Below are 23,551 nucleotides of genomic sequence, written 5' to 3' on the forward strand. Positions count from 1 at the left end.
ATCAGTAAATGGACCCGTTTTACACACTGGGCCAGCAAGCGCAATATATAGCTGCAAACCGCTCCACTCCCTGTAATCCTGGAATACTTATTACACCTAAAACAGTCCAACCTCTCATTAGCCTCAATTAGAGTGCACTTAGCAGCAATAATAACATTCCATGCACCAGTGGATGATACCACTTTATTTGCGCATCCCACAACCAAACACTTTCTGAAGGCTCTTCAAGCCTTATACCCTGACGTGTCATGCCCATGAGAACCATGGGACCTCCATCTAGTATTAACAACACTAACAAAACCACCCTTTGAACCTATGGCCACATGTTCCTTGTGCCACTTAATACAGAAAATGGCTTTCCAGTGATAATTACCTCAGCACGGAGAGTAAGTGAACTGGCCATGCTCATGTCCGATCCACCCTTTACCATCTTTTTCAAAGACAGAGTGTCCATGCATCCGCGCCCAAAATTCTTACCTAAGGTCTGTACAGCCTTTCACATCAACCAGACAATACGCTAACCTGTTTTTTTCCCAAAGCCTTATGCCAATGCCTTTGAAGTACAGATGCACACTCTGAATGTCAAAAGAGCTCTCTCCTTTTACATAAACAGAACAAAGCCATTCAGATCCTCTCCACAGCTGTTCATTTCCATTGCAAACCATACCACGGGGAAGAAAATATCATCACAGATATTCCATTGGATATCGAAATGTATCACCACATGTTATTCACTTAATATCTTACCTTCACCTGCTTCAATCTGGATGCACTCTACAAGAGCAGTGGCAACCTCGGTGGCATACCTGGGAAAAGTTCCACTGGAGGACATTTGCGCAGCCGCAACATGGTCCTTGGATCACACCTTCGCAAAGCATTATTCACTTGCATCGAGTCCTCTACTGCATACTAGACTAGCAAAAGCTGTCCTGCAGACAGCATACTTACCCGATCCGAAGTCCCTACCTCCATAACAGGGATTGCTTGTAGTCACCTACTGTGGATGCCTCTCAGACAAGGGATGCCTCTCAGAGAAGAAGAGAAGGTTACTCACCTCCAGTAACTGATGTTCTTTGAGATGAGCATCTCTGGGGGTGCTCCACTACCCTCCCTTTCTCCCCTCTACTTCAGAAACAAAAACAAATGCAAATACGTAAATTATACTCCTGCACCGGGATCTGGATAGAGAAGGAACTGAAGAGGGGGGCACGCATATGCATAGCTTCCAGGGGAAGCCCGTGCACTCGGTGCACTGCACATGCACGGCCCCCTGATGCACTGCTAGGCAAAACTCTGTCCAGAGGCTCTGGGATGCTCAACACCTAATGTGGAGCACCCCCAGGGATGCTCATCTTGAAGAACGTTAGTTACAGGAGGTGAGTAACCTCCTCTTCAGGTTACAAAGTGATGATGACTTAGTGGCATGATCAATAACTGTCTTCTGTAACCTTTATTTTAACAAGTGTTGTCAGATGCTCTTCATGAACACTGACTATAAATGCCCACATTTATTTTAAAATTCTGAAGACAGCTGGTTTTAAAGTTTTGGAAATTAAAAAATCAATTATTCTGTTTTTATTAGTTTTGAACAAGACCACTAACCATTGATCAAATGTGTTCTTTCTTTCTCATATACTGCATAACTGTTTACCCCTGTACTAACTGAATTTGACTTTATTCCTTTCTTGGTTAATGGGTGAAGTAAATATACTATTTAAATAAAGCTGCTATCAGAGTACTTATTTCTCTCAATTATGTTTTCAAACCGCAATATCTTTTTGCAGGGACTCCTGAGGATTATCCACAATACTTCTGTATGAATCTTACAACAGCTGCACTCCATCTCCTAAAGCCAATAAACAGGGATTTGCACCAGAAATTTGATTTGGTTATTAAGGTAATTTCAACTGAATTCTCATTTCCATATACTTGCAAAATTGCTTAGCAATAAAATCTCAGGAGAAAAATGTGGGGTTTTTTTTGGTAAAGAGTAAGTTAATAAACAAATCCTTCTAGTGGAAAAGGTAGGATGTACATTTGAAAAACTATTTAAGGTTCATGATTTTGCACCAATATTTACTATTAATTTTTGGCATAGTACAAGTAAAAAAGGTTCAACTTATGTGTGTTTGTTTTTATCAATATATTTGAGACTAAGATTTTTGCGTTTTTACTTTACATTCTTCTCTTCATCTAAACTTTATGGCTATGTCTAGACTACATCCCTTTTTCGGAAAAGGAATGTAAATTAGACATATCACAATTGCTAATGAAGCGGGGATTTAAATCTCCCATGCTTCATTAGCATAAAAATCGCTGCCGCTTTGTTTTGGCACGGAGCTTTGTCAGAGAAAAGTGCCAGTCTAGATGCTGATCTTTCGAAAAATAAAGCCTTTTCCGAAAGATCCCTTATCCCTTATTTCAAGAGGGATAAAGGATCTTTTGGAAAAGGCTTTATTTTTCAAAAAATCAGCATTAGACTGGCACTTTTCTCCGACAAAGGTCCGTGCCAAAAAAAAGCGGCAGCCATTTTTATGCTAATGAAGTGGGGGAGATTTAAATCCCCGCTTAATTAGCAATTGCGATATGTCTAATTTACATTCCTTTTCCGAAAAAGGGATGTAGTCTAGACGTAGCCTATAAGTATGTCTGATATGTATATTTAGTAATTCACTATGAAGTTAATATTCAGAATTATGAATACAGTCAGAAAAAATGTACATATCTCAGAGGAGAATTCAATAATTAGAGATGAAGCAGATCCAGATCTATGATTTTGGTTATGGGATAGGGTTTTCATAAGCAGTCATTGTTGGCTTAACTGCCCAGTGAAGTAAATGAAAACAGATTTAGGTCAACACTGAGTTATTCTGAACATCCTGCTCCTAACGTATTGGTTTAAGCCTCCCTCTGTTTTTCTGTCCTTAATTCCAAAATGAGTCAAGATAACACTCTATATGTTTATTAATGTATATGAAAAATCTGAAAACAAAAAGAGAGTATCCTGGGCAGTATCTTAGCAGAGTATTGTTATCTATAGTACCTGAATTCCACTTTAGGAAATGTGGGAAGATGTGTCTCAGTGTTTTCTTTACCCATTTGAAACTTAGAAGTAATAAGATAGGTGAGTTTGAGATTTATACATCCAAATAGCTGCATGAAATCTCATAGTTTAGTTTTCCTTTGAATGTGCCCTATGGGCATGTCCACACAGCTGGCTTAAAGCCGAAATAAGCTATATGTTTATTGTGTAGCTTAAGTCAAAACAGCTTATTTCAGCTTTTGGCACTGTCTATGCAGCAGGAAGTCCCAGTCAGAGCATTCTTCCTCCAACTTCCCTTACTCCTGAGGGTTACAGGAGCTGGAGTAAGAAGTCCTCCATCTCGATGTCATTTCGACATTATGTTGAAATAACTGGTTGCAGTGTAGGCATGGACTATGTTATTTCAGAATAATGTCGGTTATCTAAAATAATGCTACTATGTAGACACAGCCTAACAGATTTAGGCTCCGCTTAAGATTATACTACTAGCTGCTTAAATGGAGCAACAAAAATCATTTGCTTGAAAGATGTGCTTCTGTAAGACAATTTTGCTTTATTCTGTATATTTGGGATAATCTCTTTGGAGGTTCCCTAATAATGCAGAAAGTTGTAGGTGTTTGCTGCATTTATTAGTAGGTATAGACACAAATAGTGGGTTATGGATTGTAACAAATTGCAAATGTTTAATGAGTGTATAAAATCAGAGTGCATCTAGCAGTGCCTGTGTCAAACAAGTTTAATACTGTAGCTCTCTATAAGAGAGACAAATGGCCTGGTCACTGTCTTTGGTCCATCCCCTCCCGGGTCCCTAGGGTTGGCCGCTGTTGGCAGACAGGCTACTGGGCTAGATGGACCTTTGGTCTGACCCAGTACGGCCATTCTAAGCTCAGGGCTCAGGGTCGGGGGTCTCAGTGGACCACCTTGATTTTCATGCAAACCTGCTCCTGGGTGGCCAGGCTGGCAGCTCTCCTGCCCTAGACGGCCGCTTTCCTGTGCCTAGTGCAGAGGTCGAGGACGAGGTCCACGATGTCTGCACTGGACCAGGTGGGTGCCCGCCTCTTGCGGTCCCGGGCAAGCTCCCAGGAGCCGCCAGCCTGGTCCCGGGAAGAGAGGGAGGGCTGGGGGGCATCGGGTGGCTGTCTCGAGCCGTGCCAGGTGCAGGGTCTGCTGGCTGGGTGCTGGCAGGCTTGCACCTGGCACGGGCACCTTAGCCAGCCCGTGCCCCTTTAAGGGATCCGGGGCCAGGAAGGGGGCATACGAATTTCCCTGGTGTTGGCCAGAGTGGCCACCAGGGAAAGCTGGGGAGGGCTAGCCTCCCACTAGTTCGAATTAAGGGGCTACACACCCGTTAATTTGAACTAGTAAGTTCGAAATAGGCTTAGTCCTCGTACAATGAGGTTTACCTAGTTCGAACTAAGCGCTCCGCTATTCGAATTAAGTTCGAACTAGCGGAGCACTAGTGTAGCGCCTATCAAAGTTAATTCGAACTAACGTCTGTTAGTTCGAATAAATTTTGTAGTGTAGACATACCCTGAGTTATTTACTCTGCAGAAATAATATTTGGCATAAGATTTGTTTGTTATATAACAGTGGTGGCAACAATGTTTTTATGGTCATATAATAATCAGATAATGTCACAGCTCCCAGAATTAGCCCCTCATAAACAGCCAAACAGCATGCAGGTCAAACCCTCAGTATCTTAGTCTAGCTCCAGTCTGCAGAGCAACACTGGCTTCCACCAGCTTTGGTTACCACTTGCAGGATGACTTCAATACACTCCTAGTCTGAGGCTTCCCCAAAGATGTGTATTCTGTGCTGCTCAGCCCTCTCTTGGACCATTCAGTTATTATAGGTCACTTGCCTCTGTGAGGTTAGCTACTTCAATTAGAAATACCAAACAACTCAATTTAAACACAGCATTATATTAATTTATAGTAGAGAATAAAATAAGTTTATTTAACTACAAAGAGGGGAATTTTAAGTGACCGTGAGTAGAAGGCATTGAAATCAGAAATGATTACTAGAGGAGTAAAGATAAAACTCTTTTGAGTAATTAAGACTTACCAACCTAGGTTCAAGGTAAAACAAAAGACAGAACTATGTTGCACTTTAAAGACTAACAAGATGGTATATTAGGCAATGAGCTTTTGAGGGTCAGACCCACTTCTTCAGATCTGACCCGTGAAAGCTCATCAGCTAATAAACCATCTTGTTAGTCTTTAAAGTGCTACATAGTTCTATCTTTTGTTTCAGCTAGACCACACTAACATGGCTGCATCTCTATCACTACGTTCAAGGTAAAATGCTTTCCATATGTTCCCAGTAGAGGGTTGATAAAATTCTCAAGTCAGAACCTCTCTCAAAGTCCAAGGGCTGGTTCCTTTGTCATCTTAGATGAAAGAACGTGAAAAAGGTAGAGATCAACTTGCTACTCACTTTATAGTCCAGTTCCCCTTTGAAGTGGATTTTTCTGAGAATTACTCTTCAAAGCAAAGTTTATTCAAAGAAAGTGACAGAGTCTCTGAGGTGAAGGTGCTCCCATACTCTTTCTTCTTCCCGTTTGCTGAAATGTAGTTTGCATTGTCTCCTTCCTGCTGTTGCAAGGCCCCTGTTTATTTACTACTTATATGTAAATTGTGTTAATCATACATTCCTTTGTTTAAGATAGACCTGGTTAATCTCCCCTACTTAATTAGGGCTTACTGGGTTTGAATATGTGCTACCAACATCATACAAGGGGGAACAGATAACTTTACATATGTTGATACATACACTTCACTATGATATTATTGACCAGTGAATTCTTAATTTTTAAAGGATACCTCACAACTCTCATTTTGTACAGAATGTATGTGGGGAGTGAGTGCAGCCGTGCATGCAGTCAAAACTGTAGCCATGGACTTTGCTAATACCACTTGGAGCAATAGACTATTGCAAGGATTAACGTTCGGCACAATTTAGCACAGTCTAGGCCTCCTCAGTCCACAAAAGCAACTGTAATCTCTGAACATCTGAAAAGAGCAGCTAGATCAAAACATGGTGCCGAGACTTCGAGATATCACATAACTAATAGGAACAGATCTCTTAAAACTAGCTTTGAACATTTGTGAAACACAAATTCACAATTCAGGATCCCAAGCACTCTTTTGGAAAGAGAGGGATCCAGTTTCTTGGAGAGGTTGATGATGAAAATTCCAGATGCCCAGCATTCTTTCCTGGTTGTTCTGAGGAAACAAAGGATTAGTAGTGTTGTTGTAAATGTGTTCTCTGGCCCTACCAAAGGAAGGGCAGGAGATCAACTTGAGTTTAATCAGACAGCAACTTTATTATTAGATGTGTGGGCCTCCCAGCAGATAAGAGTACAGTGCAGGTAACCCCCTGTTTATTCCATAATTAGCAGGAAGGAGGAGAGCTTCCACCAGCTCCCTCTCTATTTCTATCCAGGTTTCTCCATCAAATCCATTGCTGGGACTATGCCATCTATGCCCACCTCACAGATAAGCTATAATAAAAGGGGCTGGCTCCCAGTTGTACCAGTCATTGGAATCTTCACCCACACTCCCACACTCCATTCATTCCTTCAATGAATACATCTTTATATCCTTTTCTAAGCCATTTAGCCTTTTATCCAGACACTGTATATTTTCTCTATGGAGTATCTTCACTAGACAGCCATCATACACTTACATAATGATTTGCACCATATAGCCTATCACCCATCATGCAATTCATGGAAAAAAGCCATTATTGAACTCAATGTGAGGAAGGTGAAAAAAAATAATTGTACCTATGCTAATAGAAAAAAACGCTGGAAAAATCCCTTCCCAGACCCTCTTTAAAAAAGGGTGGCTAGTGTAATGCCCACAGCAGGACTTGACCAATCCCGGTATTATATTTATTTTATAATACACTTCTATACTAGGTTTTCTTCAGTTCTTTCTAACTATCAGTGCAAAACTCTCATTTGAATGATTAAAAATCAAACGTTTTAATAGCTAAACAAAAATATATATGCAGCTCTGGTTCAAATTTGCCTCAGTAAAGCCCTGAATTTTTCTTTTGTTTTGAGTTCATTTTGTTATATAAATCCAAACATACAATACATCAAGTAGAAAATCAATTACAAAATATCTAATAATATATATTTTATACATTAATTACAAGCTGTATTATTAAAGGACATTTTTACAGGTATTGTTAGATTCAATTTTGTATGTTTTTGTTAAGTCAAGAGGATAATTAGCAAACATATAAATCTGTAAGATTAATAATATTCAAAATGTTTGAATAATAGCAGTTTAATACAATACTGCTTGGGGATCTATTGAATTGGTACAATGTGGCAGTTGTGCTCCATATATAATTTTTAAGGATTTCTCATTTAATATTATTAGATTTAGATATTTCATTGTGATTGAGTTGGTGTTGAATTTAATCTCATTTTATTCGGCAGGAGGAAATATGTAACTCAGAAAAAATGTGTTTTAAAGTTCAAATTTATCAGTTCCAAAGACTCAATAGGTTTAACACTATTAGAATAACCACTACCTTTGATGTCAAGAGATCAATATGCTGCCCAAGGAACATATAAAGCAAAACAGAGAAAACATGTTTTACTAATACATGAATATTAGAGCATATGAATTCTAAATTGACAGTAGTCAGGATTTTACAGTATCAGAAAATACCTGCTTAGTCAATAACATGCAATTGGTAGGAATTTTTAATTTGAAGAATTTGTTTCCTAACTAATGTTCTGTTCCATTTTTAGATATTATTTTTGAAATGACCAAAGTGTGCCTAATATTTTTTTGTGGGGGATCAATCCATACTTTTCAAAATACTCATTTAATATTTGTGTAGTTTGAAAATTCATACATTCATAGGAAGAAGTTCCATTTTTGTCACAAATGCAAATTCTAATTGGCTACAGAGTTGTAATACAGAGGGCTGTTGTTGGAGTTCTTACAGCAATTGGCACTATCTCTATTAAAAGTTTTGAATAGTTTAAATTTACTAAAAGTATGTTCTATTTTTTTTAATTTCCAGTAAATATATTCTGTCTCTGAAAAGAATTTATTAAATGACAGACTCTAAACCTCAGTTATTATGCCAGATTAAAATGTGCAAATAATGCATAATTCACCAGCTCAACCTCAAAAATGAATTACTTTTTTTATTTTGAACACCTTTGAGCAGCTATGAATAGTCAGGGTCACAGCAAAATCATGAGGATGTTGAAATAATATTTTTCCTTAGACATTACAACTGCAGGTTACATTTTCGTTGGATGTTAAAGCAATCTGACAAACATCTACCTTCAGATTTGGACACTATTGCAATGAGTCCCTGGTCACCTTTCTGGGTGATCTTTATACTCTGCTCTTACTGTGCATTTACTACTACCTGTAGTCATGTATTTTTTGTTTAAATTTTTTACTTTTTTCTAAAAATCATTTAATCAGGAATTAAATTAGAAGAATGTTCAGATGATGGACTTTGATCAGCTCTAGTTAGAATTTAATTCCATTTATCAATCAATTATAAACCAGACTAAAGTACATTAAACTAGACTACATTAAAATCTACTTTAAAATTTTAAGAGAACATTTAGAAATGGAGATTATAGGATATTAATCAAAATAGTGAAAAATTAAAGTTAGGTTCTTGTAGTCTTCTTGGATGACACACTTTAAAATATGCATTATCTTGTGTACTGTCTTTTGAAAATATAATGCATACTGTCTATAGTGCACAAACACATGCATTTTGTTAGGTACAAGCAAGTATTTATTTACATTAATTTATATAAAAAGTAAATCATTAATGAGTCACAAGGTAGAAGTGCTTGTGACTGCTTCAATGAATACTAAGGGTATGTCTACGCTGGCGCCCTAGTTCGAACTAGGGATGCAAATGTAGGCATTCAATATAGTCAATGAAGCGGGGATTTAAATATTCCGTGCTTCATTAGCATGATCACGCCGGTGCGTTACTCTGATCAACAGCTGTTTCGAAAGTGAAACTGCATGCCGGGATGCGTTAGTTCAAACCAAACCCCTTGGTTCAAACTAAAGTTACTCCTCAAAAAATGAGGAGTAACATTAGTTCGAACCAAGGGGTTTGGTTTGAACTAATGCGTTCAATAAACTATTGTTCTATATAACATTGGTGCAGATGATAATTCATATTTAAATTGATATTAATTGAGGCGGGAAGGATTCGGATAATGAAAGAAGATTTGTTCTCCTGAAATACAAATTGAGCTGCAAAAGTGTAAGTGTGCATCTAAACTGAAGTCCTGATCTTGACAATTGCTGGGTATCTACTAAGTGCCAAAATCCCCATTGATATCAATCAGTTACAAGGGCTCATCATTTCTTGGGAGGAAATCATTGTCATTCTGTTTTTAAAAAGATTGATTTTGTCACTTGTTCCTGCAGTTGCTCAGCTCATTTACGCTGCATCACTGTTTCTGACACATTCAAGTTAGTGCATACACACTCAGCCTGCCTTACAGGCAGGGCTGTACAAATGCATTTTGAGTTTTCTGAAAGCACCAATATTTAAGTTAACAGCTAGCATTGTGGTGGTTGAAAGGCATTCTAGCCACGCTGTTAGTAACCTCAGAAGAGACACTATCATCAAATGGCAGTGGCAAAGTTGTTACCCGGGGTTCTTTCAACTCAAACCTCTTGGTAACTTTTACTCTCTGTGAGGTGGTGTCAGGAAATAATTCAGGAGAGACATGGTTGTCCGACCAATAGATGGATGATACAAACAGGACAACACAAGAGTGCTTTCACTTAAAGCTAAACTTTACTTAGTCTCAAGCACTTACACATATCCACAACAGGTTAGTAAAACATCCCTACCCTCGATAATTACTGAAGTTGAGTGTGGCTCTCGAGTAACACTGGGCAGGCTTCCGATGGCCAGTCTTCCGTCTGCCGGTGGGGATGAAAATGCGTCCAGATGTGAAGAGTCCTCAAGGATTCCTTGAGGCGTCCATCCAAATGTTTCCCAAAATGTCCCCCTAACTCAAACTTTCCTTCCCTATTTATCCATTAGTATTACAATAACATGTCACTCAAAAACTTGTTAGGGCAAGCACTTTTTAAAGGTTAGGCAAGAGGGTTTTTTTCTGATCATCATTTTCATCAGAAGAGTTTTTTCTTTTTCAAAGTCTCCATGCCTGAGTGCCCTGATAGATATATGTCTTAGGGCATTTAGCCAAACGTCCTGTTTTTCTTAATGTATAGCTCAGCGATTTCACTAGAAATTTGGGCCCCAGGAAGGACGTGGGGTCAAGCTGCCCTCTCTGTGGAACCCAAACTCCCCCTTTTTTTTTTCCTGACTGTGGTCATTCAGAAGTGGCTGTCTAGGTCTAATTTGGGCCTGTTAGCTTGGTTACTAAAGTTTAAGCAGTAAGCATTAGTGGTTCAGGCACATTACTGGATTTGCCGAAATCCCGTACAGAGTCAACTGTGTAGTAGCATTCAATTTCAAAAGAATTTAGATGGGAACCGTGTCCAAACAACATTGGATAGAATTCAGCAGATTAGATTTCAGAGTTCAGAGTTCGGGATCTTGTCTCACAAGTAGTTTGTCAAGTAACTGAGCAGTAATACTTGCTAAGCTCTCTTTCTGGCCATAGGCTTTGCCCATGTGGAGTGCTATTTTGTAACAAAATTAGATCCTATTGTAATCTGTGATTGGTGTCTTGGTGAGACAATGAGCAGCTGAAGAATGTTTAGAGGCAAGTAAAAATGTACAATCTGCATGGAGAGATTAGCCCAAGTGTAAGACTTCTCAGATGCAGCAGAAAATAGTAATGTGGTGTGGAACCTTGCTAGAGTTGTAGAATCCAACTCACTGGCAAATGTTTAATGTTGGTAAGACTATGGAGGGGAGACTTTATTAAACTTATTTTGGGATGTCGTTGCCTACGGGACTTTTCCTGAAGTAATGGAATATTTAAATTACTTTGTTCATTCCCTGCCCATTGCAAGAAGCAGTATGTCTGCCAGAATGGTGAGTACACCATTGTGATGCACGCCGTGAGAGTCAGGTTCCTGGGCAGGTTCTTTTATTTTTTACATCTGCAGCATTTCAGAGTACATGATTTTTGCCAACTCCAGCTTGTGGGGAAAATGACAGTGTTATCCTTCCATTGTATTCAGTAGAGATTAATTAAGTTTACCTAGATTACATCAAATGACTCAAGCACTGGGTCTTCCAAAAATGGTTGTTGGATCAAAATATGACTAAAAATTGAACTAGGAGGCAGAAATTACTCTTGCAGATGTGGAGCATGGGATTACTGTTTCAGGAAAGAAAAAAAATGATGAGGGTTGCTCATTGCCAGTACCTCATTACTGTAGCAACCAGGGGGAGGGAAACATTAATAGACATTCAGTGCCAATGGTAGTTACAGTCAACAACAAATTACAAAGAGTATTAAGAGATTTTTCAACACCTGTTTCCTGATTATGTATAAAGTTTGCTTACTTCATTGTGTTTTGATATGGAGCAGCTGGGTAATGACAGTATAATTATCAAATCTTTTGATGTAGTTCTCTCACACTTACTAAACCCTTTCATCTATCTTACTTTCCTCTGCTTTATCAATGATGAAGACACACATTTAATTGTAAAACTTCCAAACCATTAAGTGATCACAAAGCTGAACCAAATAGGATTCAGCATAGGAAATATAAGGTGTGTAATTTGGGACTCTGTAATATCTAAGAAGTAACTGTAAAAATATATTGAATATTATTGTTTACCAGAAAGGGGTATATAAAGGATTATGGTTAGGACAAGAGTACTATGGCTGATGTGAAAGACACAGATGAGGAATCACTATTTTGGAAAAAACTCGATGGCAGTTACAAAAGGCTGTAACTGGCTATACCCCAGTTGCCTGTTTTTCATGGCCATCAATTGTCTGCTAGTTCTGTTTTTGCCAGCTAATACAGATGGACTATTTATACTTGCAGTATATTTGGTTGTCTTTTTCCATATCATCCTCAGTCTCTTGTCATCTTGCTGCATTTTCTTGGCCTCCAGCTTCTTCTCTATCTTTGGATTAGCAGTAGATCTGACTTGCTCCTTGCAACTCAAGAAATATTCCTTCTTCCTCAAGTTAATAGGATCTGCAGTTTCTTTATTTCCCTCTCAAAATATTATTAGTGAGATGTAGAGAAATGTCAGCAGGTACAGCAATACCTTCTTAATATGGTGTAATTGGTAAAGCATTTGTATCTGCAGAATTCATTGTAATTATGGTAGACAGTATAATAACAGCTAGCTCTTATCTTACACTTTTTGTCAGTAGATCTCAAAGGGCTTGCAAAACAGGGTAGTGTAAGTACAGGCAGTCCCCGGGTTACATGGATCCGACTTACATCAGATCCCTACTTACAAACGGGGAGAGGCAACCCTGCACTAGCTGCTTCCCCCCAGCAGACCAGGGAGACGCGAAGCAAGCGCCCCCCTCCAGCAGACCAGGGAGACGCAGAGCGGCTTTTCTCAGCAGACACCTCAGCTTGAGAATAAAAGACTGAGGGAAGTGAGGTGTGGGAGAATAAAACTGAGCTCTGGAAAAATGTTTGGCTAGAGTTTCCCCTACAGTATGTACCAGTTCCGACTTACATACAAATTCAACTTAAGAACAAACCTACAGTCCCTATCTTGTACGTAACCCAGGGACTGCCTGTATACCATTTTATAGAAGAAAAAAGATTATATTATAGCTTTTAACCATATGAGTGTTGAAAGTTTGGAAAGCAGATGTTCAAAACACATAGAAGACTTCTCAGAGCTCCTAGAATGCAGTCCCTAGGAAGTAACTCATAAAATAAAATGCACATTTTCCTAAATACTGATTATTTTTATGTTGCAATATGTTTTTTCTGAAGCACTTTGGCACTATTATGTGCATCAACAATGCCAGAGGCAGCTAAGCAGAATGAAAGTGTCAAAGACTATCTCCTCTTATTGGATGACTATTTTATCCTTTTGTAGTGCATGCCAATAGCAATATTTGTGATAGTTGGGGCCACATTTGAAGTAGAATTGAAATTCTGATTAGAGGCAAGAGGAATGAAGCTGTGGAGTTTCATATTTGTTAAAGTAATGCATGTTGGGGGCAAGAAAAAAGAACCCTCCCAAGGCGGAGTTCATGCTTTGATCACACTTATGCCATTCTCTGTGAATCACAGAATATTCAGTAACGCTACCAGTTTTTTCTACCCTAGCAATAATAATGCAGTATCTAGTAATACTGGCTATTAGGTAAAATTCACCCCAGTGATTGCATGCTATCATTGCATACCAGCTCTAGAGATAGCATGCTAGTTAATATGCTCTCTGTAAAACAGGTAGAATTATCCCATGGGATGCCTGAAAGGTAGAAAACCAAGTGTTGGTGAATCGTCATGGAAAACTCTCACCGTGAGATATGAGGAAATATAATGTGGGATAATGTTAGGAAGAATGGTGACGCTGCAATACCCAGGGCTTACCAGACACCCTGAAAAAAATGAGTAGTCCTGTTACACCTGGAGACTAAGAAAAAAAAATATATAAGAATAGTATCATGAGCTTTTGTGGGCAAAACCCACTTCCTCAGATGAGTTGTGGCTTATCTGAGGAAGTGTGTTTTGCCCCAGAAAACTCATAATACTGTGTGTGTGTGTGTGTGTGTGTATAGTAAGTCTCTAACATGATACAAGACTACTCATTTTTTTAAAGTTAGAGACTAAAATGGCTAACCCTCTGAGACTTTTCTGCCACTCTGAAGACAAACCAGTTCAGTTAAACCTAACTTTAACATAGCATACCAGGCCTTCCATTGAGCTAAGACAACCTATGCTTGTAAATCCCCTAGGATGGTTGCTGGGTTTGGATAAATGACTTTTTTATGCAAATAAGTTTTGTTTTTCTTCGTTTAAATCATTGCTCTGGGGTGAGGCTGAGGCTGAGGGGTGCAGTATGCAGGCTGCCTGGGGAAGAGAGGACAGCCCCAGATCTCTTAATGCAGCTGCTTGGGGCCAGATGAGAACCAGGTCTCCATGGCCATTACGGGTGCAGTGGAAACAGCCAGGGGGAGGGATATATGTCCCATGGCTGAGAGACAGACAGACAAACAGAAACAAACTCTCTCTCTCTCTCTCTCTCTCTCTGTCTGAACTACAGTCAGTCCCCGAGTTACGCAGATCCGACTTATGTTGGATCCGCACTTACGAACGGGGCTTTCTCGCCCCGGAGCTCGCAGGCAGCGGGACCGCCCAGAGCGCAGCGGTCCCACCATCTCGACCTCCGGGGCGAGAAAAGCTGCTCCGGGTGCCCCTGGTCTGCTGGGGACTGTCTCTAGCAGACCAGGTATGCCTGGAGCAAAGCCAGGGAGGCGGAGGGGTCCCGCGCCTCTGAGGCTTTGCTCTGGCAAAGCCAGGGAGGCACGGGACTCCGCCGCCGCTGCGGCTTTGCTCCCGGTGTCCCTGGTCTGCTGGAGACAGTCCCCAGCAGACCAGAGGCACCGGGAGCAAAACTGCAGCGGCGGAGGGGTCCCGCGCCTCCCCAGCTTTGCCACAGCAAAGCCTCAGAGGCGCGGGACCCCTCTGCCTCTCTGGCTTTGCTCCGGGTGTCCCTGGTCTGCTGGGGACCGTCTCCAGCAGACCAGGGACACCGGGAGCAAAGCCGCAGTGGGGTCCCGCGCCTCTGAGGCTTTGCCACAGCAAAGCCTCAGAGGCGCGGCACCCCACCGCTGCTGCCGCTTTGCTCCCAGTGCCTCTGGTCTGCTGGGGACCATCTCCAGCAGACCAGGGACACCTGGAGCAAAGCCACAGTGGCGGCGGGGTGCCGCGCCTCTGAGGCTTTGCTCTGGCAAAGCCTCAGAGGCGTGGGACCCTGCTGCCACTGCGGCTTTGCTCCCCGTGTCCCTGGTCTGCTGGGGGAGGGGGCGCAGCTAGTGCGCCCCCCCGCCCAGCAGACCAGGCTTTTGTTGTGGACCCTGGGGTAGAGCAGCTGGGGTGCTGCCGGGTTGGTACTGCAGGGACCTACCTGGCAGCCCAGCTGTTCTGTCCCAGGCTCGAGATTCAGCTGCTGTTGAAACTGATCATTGGCTGATTCCAGGAAGCTGGGGGCAGAGCAATTCTGCCTCCAGCTTCCTGTAGTCAGCCCCTGGTCAGTTTCAGCAGCAGCAGCTGAATCTGGAGCCAGTTGTGACTTACTTACAAATTCAACTTAAGAAGAAACCTATAGTCCCTATCTTGTACGTAACCTGGGGACTGCCTGTATATACTAGATAGCTGTGGCTTTCTCTACCCTTGTCCCTGCTGGTCCAATGGGGTTGTGGCTGTTCCTGTGCCCTTTGCTGTCCTCTGTGGTCATTCTAAAGTATCTGTCTCTCCTATCAGACCCCTCCCTTTCCATTTTATGAGAAACAGTTGAATTTCAGGCATATCCCATTGTTCTGGCACTTATCTTACTTTAAGTCATGAAAAGAGGAAGTTTCATATCAAGTGGGGTAGTCTTAGGTGTTTCTATTTAGGAGTTCTTCAACAGACAAACTCAGAGATAGATGGATAAGCAGACACACATTTCAAAAATACATAGTAAGATCATAGAATGTTCAGTTTTTCTTTACACTAAGAACATTAAGTGGCATTAGTATCCTAGATACTGCTGCTTGGTAACTGATTTTTAAATTGACTTTTTATTTTTATACCATGCAGCACAGCACAACAGAGAGGCCAGATTCTCAGTTTATGTGAATCAATTTTGTTCCATTTACAGGATTAGCTTGATTCTCTGCACTAAATGGGCATTTTTACATACATCATTCAGAATAAGTTATAGTGATTGCATAGCCAGTGTATTTTTTTGCTTAAAGTAAAAAGAGTATTTGATAAGCCCTACTAATACAGAAGATTTTTTTCTCTATTTTGATTTTTTTTTAAATATTTATGTCTGTACACATTATGCTCCAATATAATTTCACTGCAACATCATAAACTTCAGTGATGGAAAATTCAAAAATCTTTATCCTCAAGTTACCCTCTGCTTCTTGTCACTAAGCCATTTTAATCCATTTCAGCAGTTCTCCCCCTATACTGAACTTTCTGGCTTTGTAAATTAATGTGGTATGCTTTCCCTAAATCTAGAGAAATTGCCCTTGGTTTCATCTTTATCATCTGATTCAGTAATGCATTTGAAAAATTCAAGCAGTTTTGTCAGATGTGACCTTTATTCCATGAATCCATGCTGACCATTTTATCTTACTATATTTCTTTCTAATGATAGAAGTTTAATTGTTGTACATTATTTCTGTCTCTTCTTCACAACTGAAATTAAACTTGTGTGTCTGAAATTTTCTGGCCCTTTTCTCTTTTATTAAAAAGTAGACCTCCATTAGCTATCCTCTTCTCTACTACTACACCATTTTTAGTAAGATATTGCATATAGTTGCAGGATCTCATCCTTATTTCCAATTCTGTTTTTCACAATTAATAACAAGAACAACGAGAAGTCCTGTGGCACCTTATAGACTAACAGTTTTAGTGGAGTATAAGCTTTCGTGGTCAAAGACCCACTTCGTCAGATGTATCTTGCATCTGACAAAGTGGGTCTTTTCCCATGAAAGCTTATGCTCCAATAAATCTGTTAGTCTATAAGATTCAGACTAACATGGCTATCCCTCTGATACAATTAATGACAGAAAGCATAGAGGACATTGACTCAGCAAAAAACTATGAAAGTAATACTGCTACAGGTTGAACCTCTCTAGTCCAGAACACTCTGGTGTGGAAACATCTGGGCTATATCTACACTCGCGGCTTCTTGTGCGAGTAATATGCAAATGAGGCTAAGTGTGGAATATCGCCGAGCCTCATTTGCATACCTAATGAGCCACCATTTTTTTTCAGAAGAGGCTCTTGTGCAAGAATGAGCATCTACACTGCCCCTTCTTGCGCAAGAAAAACCCTCTTGCGCAATGCCGTTCTTCCTGTCAAGTAATAGGTGTAACGGCATTATGCAAGAGGGTTTTTCTTGCGCAAGGAGGGGCAGTGTAGACACTCCTTCTTGCACAAGAGCCAATTCTGAAAAAAATGGTGGCTCATTAGGTATGCAAATGAGGCTTGGCGATATTCCACGCTTAGCCTCATTTGCATATTACTCGTACAAGAAGCCGCGAGTGTAGACCTGTTGTCCAGAATGGTTTTAGTTAGCCGGATGTCCACTTTTCATGGGTGTGGCCAACTTTCCCACGGTCCCATGAAATTTCTTTACAGCCACCAGTCCCTAGTAGTGCTAGGGTGTTATTTAGCTGTTATTTAACTCTAATTTACTCCTAAATGTCCTCTAATAGCCCATTAAGCAGTGGAAGTTTTGTTAATGCTGCTAGGCGATATTGACCTCCCATGGTCTGGAAAATTCTCTCATTTGGAACTCGTCAGGGGCATGGAGGGTGCCAGACGAGAGAGGTTCAACATGTACTTGTTTCACCATCTGATGCTGCACTTACAGTTTTCACTAGGGCAGATGTGAAAAAAATAGTTTAAGTAATTCATGATGCACAATTATAGTTGTCAACTGCAAAATGTTTTCCCAGTAGAAAATAGAATAAAGCAATAGCCAATATAAAACTGATACTAATAATACTTAAGTTTTAGCAAACTTCTGTCTAGAAAAAAAATGAAATGTATTTGCTGTACAAGAGCTATGTGTGACTTTGATATTCCAGCCATCCTTTTAAAATAAATTTTGCATTTCAGTAAAACAAAGGTCTTTAAAAGTATTTTTTTTAATTTCCATTCCCATTTTTAATAAACTATCTTTGACCATTCTCAAAGTAATTTTGTGTTCAATTTACATGTTAACTTGAATGTTTAATATTAATTGGAAGAATGGCTTACACATATACATATATTTAAATTGCACGTTGAGATAATTGTACCACAACCATCTATCAGAAAAGAAAAAATATATATATGTGATGTATGGGATTATTATCTGGTAAGCAACCCAGTTTGAATTTTAAATACTTGTGATCAATCCACAGATTTATAAAGTTAAAAAAATGTTCTATCAATTCAAGGAATATTCCATAAGCAGAAAAAATAAAGATTAAAATCAAATAAAGAGTTTATTGTAAATTCCTTACTCAATTCTGTCTTCTAGAGGAGTCAGCGGCAGTGATGTGGTGGTTGTATTTCTATATAATACGCTATTCTGAACCACTCTGTCTTAAAAGTAGGTAAAATGGCATTGGAAAACACATTTACAAGCACAAGGAGAACTCTGACTAAAAATCTGAATTTACTGTTGAGAGAATTAAAGAATTCAAAATTATTGACATAAGAGAGAAAAGGGGTTTGACCACTACATCAAAATGAGAAATCTGTATGATGCTTAGAATTGTTTTGGTTCTGAAGAAGAAGAGATGGTTGCGGCCACATTTGTCACAGCATTTTATTTTATTGGATAGTCCAATTTTTGAGGGGCTAAGTCTGCAAGATGAGAGCTGAGCATATCTGTGAAGACAAACATTCCAAGACCAAACTTTTGATTAAGAGTTGGATTATTTTGAGGTTTGAATAACTCTTTAATCTTATTTTACATATATTTACATTCTAAAATTAACAGCACTAATTATATGATAACTAATAACTTGTTTTGGATGTTTGTTCTTGTAATGAAATTTGTGGAGTATATATATATATATATGTACATTAATTGTATTTATTTCTCATTGAGCTCTGTACTATTAATAAGCCAAATCTTGAAGTCATTCCAGATTTTTTTACTTTCAGATTGTGCTTACTAATAAGCCATTGCTGAGTTTTTCTTTTATTTAGAGAGTTCTAAGCTACAAGATCAGAAGGAACTATTATGATCTTCTTATCAAACCTCCTACATAACACAGGCCATAGAATTTCATCCACCATCTTACAGTCTTCATTCCAAATCTTTATTTAAGCAAATTTCCATTGAGGATGGTGAGAGTTTTTCCCTTAGGCTGTGTCCAGACTCAGGGGTTTTTTCGAAAAAAGTAGCCTTTTTTCGAAAAAACTTCACGTGCGTCTAGACTACAACCACGTTCTTTCGAAATTAAATCGAAAGAATGTGGCGTTTCTTTCGACGGCGGTAAACCTCATTGCACGAGGAAGAACGCCTTTTTCGAGGGAGATCCGTCGAAAATAAGTGAGTGTGGACGTGGGGAGGCCATTTTTTCGAAAATAATGGCATCCAGGAAGAAGCCCTGGTGGACAATCTGGGGCATGCCTTGCATGTCTCTGGTTCCTGTCTGCAGCCATTTGTTAAAGGGACAGGCACCCTCACAGCCACTTGTGGCAGCAAAGCAGCCAGAGCACACGGCTGGTTAAGTACAGCATGTCCCAGCCCCAAGACCCTCCTGGCCCTTCTAAAGAGCCTTCTTGGGACCCAACCAGGGGCTCCAAATGCTGGGCACTGTCATGGTCTGGGCCAGAGCTCAAGACCCTTCTCAAGCTCTGGGGAAAGGAGGAGGCCTTACAAGTCCTAAAAAGCAGGCGGCGAAATGCGGACATTTATGGCCGCATGGCAGAAGCCCTGGCCCAGAAAGGACACTAACCCCGCACCCAGGACCAGGTGCGCTCCAAAGTTAAGGAGCTGCGCTAAGGACATGTGAAGGCCAGGGAGGATAGCTCCCGTTCTGGGGCAGCCCCCCACTCCTGCCCCTATTATACTGAGCTGGACCAGATCCTGGGTGGTGGTGAAGCACGCACACCATGGCGTCTCGTGCAGTCAGGCTTGGCGGACCCTGTGGTGGACGTGCCAGAGCAGGACCCAGAGCAGTCAGGAGACGGGGACATGGTGCCAGAGGAGGACAGTGAGGAGACAGCGACCCTCACCCTGGAGCCAGTCACACAGACCCCAGAGGCCTCCCAGGTGTCATCTGACGCTGGAGATGAAGCAGCAGGTGAGTGCAGTGAGGTTGTGTAACACCCAGGGGATGCAGGGGGTAGGTGGGTGCACAGTGGGTGATGCACAAGGGAAACCTGTAATGCTCAGGCTGATGCCCAGGTCACACATGGTGTTACCTTCAGAATGTCTGATTCCCCTGTCTCAAGGCGAGGGCATGCCCTTTTGGACAGATGTTGCACACGACTGATTGTGATACAAATGTAGCCGTGTTACTCTGATCTGAGGAAGTGGGTTTGGGCCACAAAAGCTCATCCCCTAATAAACCATCCTGTTAGTATTTTAAGTGATACATAGTGCAGTTTTTTATGACTGATTGTGTCTTCCTCTTTTCCTCCACAGCCGGACCAGCCGTGCAAGAGGGCCGCAGCACCCCAGCCCCACCTCCATCTCGGGGACATGGGAGCCGCAGACACAGGTGTGTGTATGTGGACATCCTGAGGCAGCATGTGGAGGCCGTGCAGGAGCTCAATACCATCCTGCGAGAGAGGGCACAGGCAGAGGATTGGTGGCATGACCGACTGATGGAGGAGCTTGTCCAGCAGCGCACGTCCCTGAGTGCCACTCAGGGAAGTCTGCGGCTTGCCTGCTCCTGTGCCTGGTCCTGCTCCTCCAGCACCCCATGACCCCACCTCACCAAACCCCCCTTCCACAGCAGCATCCCTTCCCCCCTTGGACCTCCCTCTCCCCCAGCCCCCCAGTTCCCCAGCCCCTCTCTCCCCCTGGCACTCCTCTCCCCCAGGCCTCCCAGTCCCAAGAGCACCTACCCGCTGTTATCCAGCCAACTGACAGGCACACCACCCGATCCCGTGGCCATGGTGGACCCCGAACACGAGGCCCAAGCAAGAGACTGAGATCAGGCAAGCACCGTGCAACCTGATCCCCTTCCCCCCTCCAGGTTTCAAGTCCCCTTCCCCCTCCAGGTTTCAAGCACCCCCATCACCCCAGTTAAATGACAAGGAATGTGTTAAACAAAATGTTTATTGTACATAGTTTGGCATGAAAGTATATTTTCTACATAAAAAATGAACAAAAGCTTTTTTATGTTTGCAACAGTTATACTATTTTCCAGTGAGTGATATTTAAAAAAATAAAAGAGAACTTATTATTTTGAGACAAACCCTGGTGTTTATTATTTCTCCAAACAGAGTCAGGAGATGGGTTGTGGAGGGAAGCTTCTATTGGGCCAGGGACCAGTCCCCAGGCAGAATCCCCTCAGTAGAGTCAGTGGCCTCCAATTGAGAATTGCTCCTGTAGGGCCTCCCGTATGGAAACAGCAGACCGGTGAGCCTGGCGGATAGCAGCTGTCCGGGGCTGGGCAAAGTGCCTCTCCTGACCATCAGCACCTGTACCCCACCCTGGTAGGAAGGCCTCCCCTTTCCTCTCCACCAGGTTATGGAGAATGCAACACGCGGCCACCACCTCAGGGATGTTGCGCTCCCCCATGTCTAGCCGTGTGAGCAAGCACCGGAATCTCCCTTTTAAACGTCCGAACGCACATTCCACCTGGTTGCGAGCCCAGTTAAGGTGAGCATTAAACTGCTCCTTGCTCGCATCCAGATGGCCGGTGTAGGGCTTCATCAGCCACGGCATCAGGGGGTAGGCAGCATCAGCCACTATGCACACCAGCATGTGCACATCCCCAACTGCAAAGTCGTGATGCGGGAAAAATGTTCCTGCCTGAAGCCTCCAGTAGAGGTACGAGTTCCTGAAGATACGGGCATCTTATGCCCACCCTGACCACCCTAGACAAATGTCAGAAAACTGGCCACGATGGTTGACCAGGGCCTGGAGGACCATAGAAAAGTAGCCCTTTCTGTTAATGAATTGGGCTGCTCAATGGGGCAGTGCACGGATTGGAATGTGTGTCCCATCGAGCGCTCCTCCACAATTCAGGAAGCCAAGGGCAGCAAAGCCAGCCATGACGCTGTCCAGATCTGCAAGACAGATGAGCCTGTTCAGCAGCTCCGAATTGATGGCCCTCACCACCTGTAGAAAGAGACAGACAACAAAATGTTAGAAGGGGTGCCTTATCTCTTAGGAGGAGAACCCACCACCCACTTTCCCTCTCAAACACCCCGGGAATCCCCTCCTCAGAACTCCCCCTCCAACAATTCAGGGTGAGTGGAGGAGCTCCCTCCCACTCACACTCCACTTTGCCCTTCCTGACAGTCTCCCTTCCCCCCACCCCAAACTGTGACTGTCCCCAGACATTGACTTACCTCCATCAGGATGGATCCAACAGTAGACCTGCCCAAATTGGTGTCCCACGGAGCAGTAGCTGTCGGGGGTTGCCAGCTTCCAGAGGGCAATAGCGACCCTCTTTTCCACGGGGATAGCGGGCCACAGGTGGGTGTCTTGCCGTTGCAGAGCAGGGGCGATCCAGGTACACAGCTCCTGGAAAGTGGTCTTTCGCATCCGGAAGTTGCGTAGCCACTCTTGGTCATCCCAGACCTCCATAACGAGCCGGTCCCACCAGTCCGAGCTGGTGTCAAGCCTCCATAAACGCCTGTCCACAAAGAAGTTTGGAGGCAAGGGCAGTGGGGCTGCATGACGGATGATCCCTTCGTACCTCTGGTCTGGGTCCAGATGGGGAAGTAGCCTCATGACTGTGTCATGCAGATGCAGCAACACTTGCAGTATGATGATGTGGGGCCATTTCCTGCCCAGGGGCAGCTCTGGCTCCATGACGAAAAAACGGGTCTAAAACAGAAAAACCTCCAAACAAAAAACCTACTGGGGTGTCCCAGGAAGCTGAGCACTCCAAACCAGCACTGCAATGCCTTGCTTATCTCCTAGGCTGTGTCCAGACTCCATGCCTCCGTCGATGGAGGCATGTAGATTAGCCAGATCGGAAGAGGGAAATGAAGCCGCGATTAAAATAATCGCGGCTTCATTTAAATTTAAATGGCTGCCCCGATCTGCCGATCAGCTGTTTGTCGGCAGATCGGGAGAGTCTGGACGCGATGCCCCGACAAAGAAGCCTTTCTTCATCGACACAGGTAAACCTGGTAAACTGACGGTGTGTCAGTTCAATGGAAAACCCTCTGGCCAAGCAGAGCTCTTAGCCTAGCAGAGCTATCATGCTGTTCCTGGTGCTCAGACCTCAGAAAAGCCCTTTGTTCACTCCCAGGTCCATCAGAGATTGGTAAAGGAACCCCGGCCCACTGGGTTCCATCTCAGGCACCTCAATCTTGATAATCAGGATCAGGGTTCTTTGACTCTGACAATCACTTAGCTTCTTCCAGAGAAGGGTAGGATCTCTGCAGGGCAAAGTCTATCAGTCACTTTATATACTTGCAATCAGCTAAATACGTTAGGCCAGTGGTTCCCAATCTTTTTTATACTGAGGACCAGTAAACCCATTCACAAGGTTTTGGAGGACTGGTAACATTTATTTGCACATTTGTATATTCATTAAGCAAATTATGAATATGCAAATAAATTGTGTTGCTGGCCCTGCCTGTCTGGCGGGTTGTTCTGTGCCCCCCCTCCTGGTCCCAATCCCAGTCGCTTTCTTGGCCGGTGCCGGCTCCCCTG

At 42.4% G+C, this 23,551-nt stretch overlaps 1 protein-coding gene across 18 annotated transcripts in view; it reads left to right on the top strand.

Annotated features, from left to right (window-relative positions):
* The window catches only part of PCDH15 (protocadherin related 15), a 1,467,631-nt gene that overhangs the window by 1,050,757 nt on the left and 393,323 nt on the right, over positions 1 to 23,551 (top strand). For all 18 annotated transcript variants that reach the window (XM_075935032.1, XM_075935037.1, XM_075935036.1 and 15 more), the window contains one exon: positions 1,785 to 1,897. In XM_075935032.1, coding sequence (XP_075791147.1) covers positions 1,785 to 1,897 — 113 coding nt within the window. The remainder of the gene's footprint in view (positions 1 to 1,784; positions 1,898 to 23,551) is intronic.

This window comes from Pelodiscus sinensis, chromosome 8, assembly GCF_049634645.1.
Source record: "Pelodiscus sinensis isolate JC-2024 chromosome 8, ASM4963464v1, whole genome shotgun sequence".
Classification (NCBI taxonomy): domain Eukaryota; kingdom Metazoa; phylum Chordata; order Testudines; family Trionychidae; genus Pelodiscus; species Pelodiscus sinensis.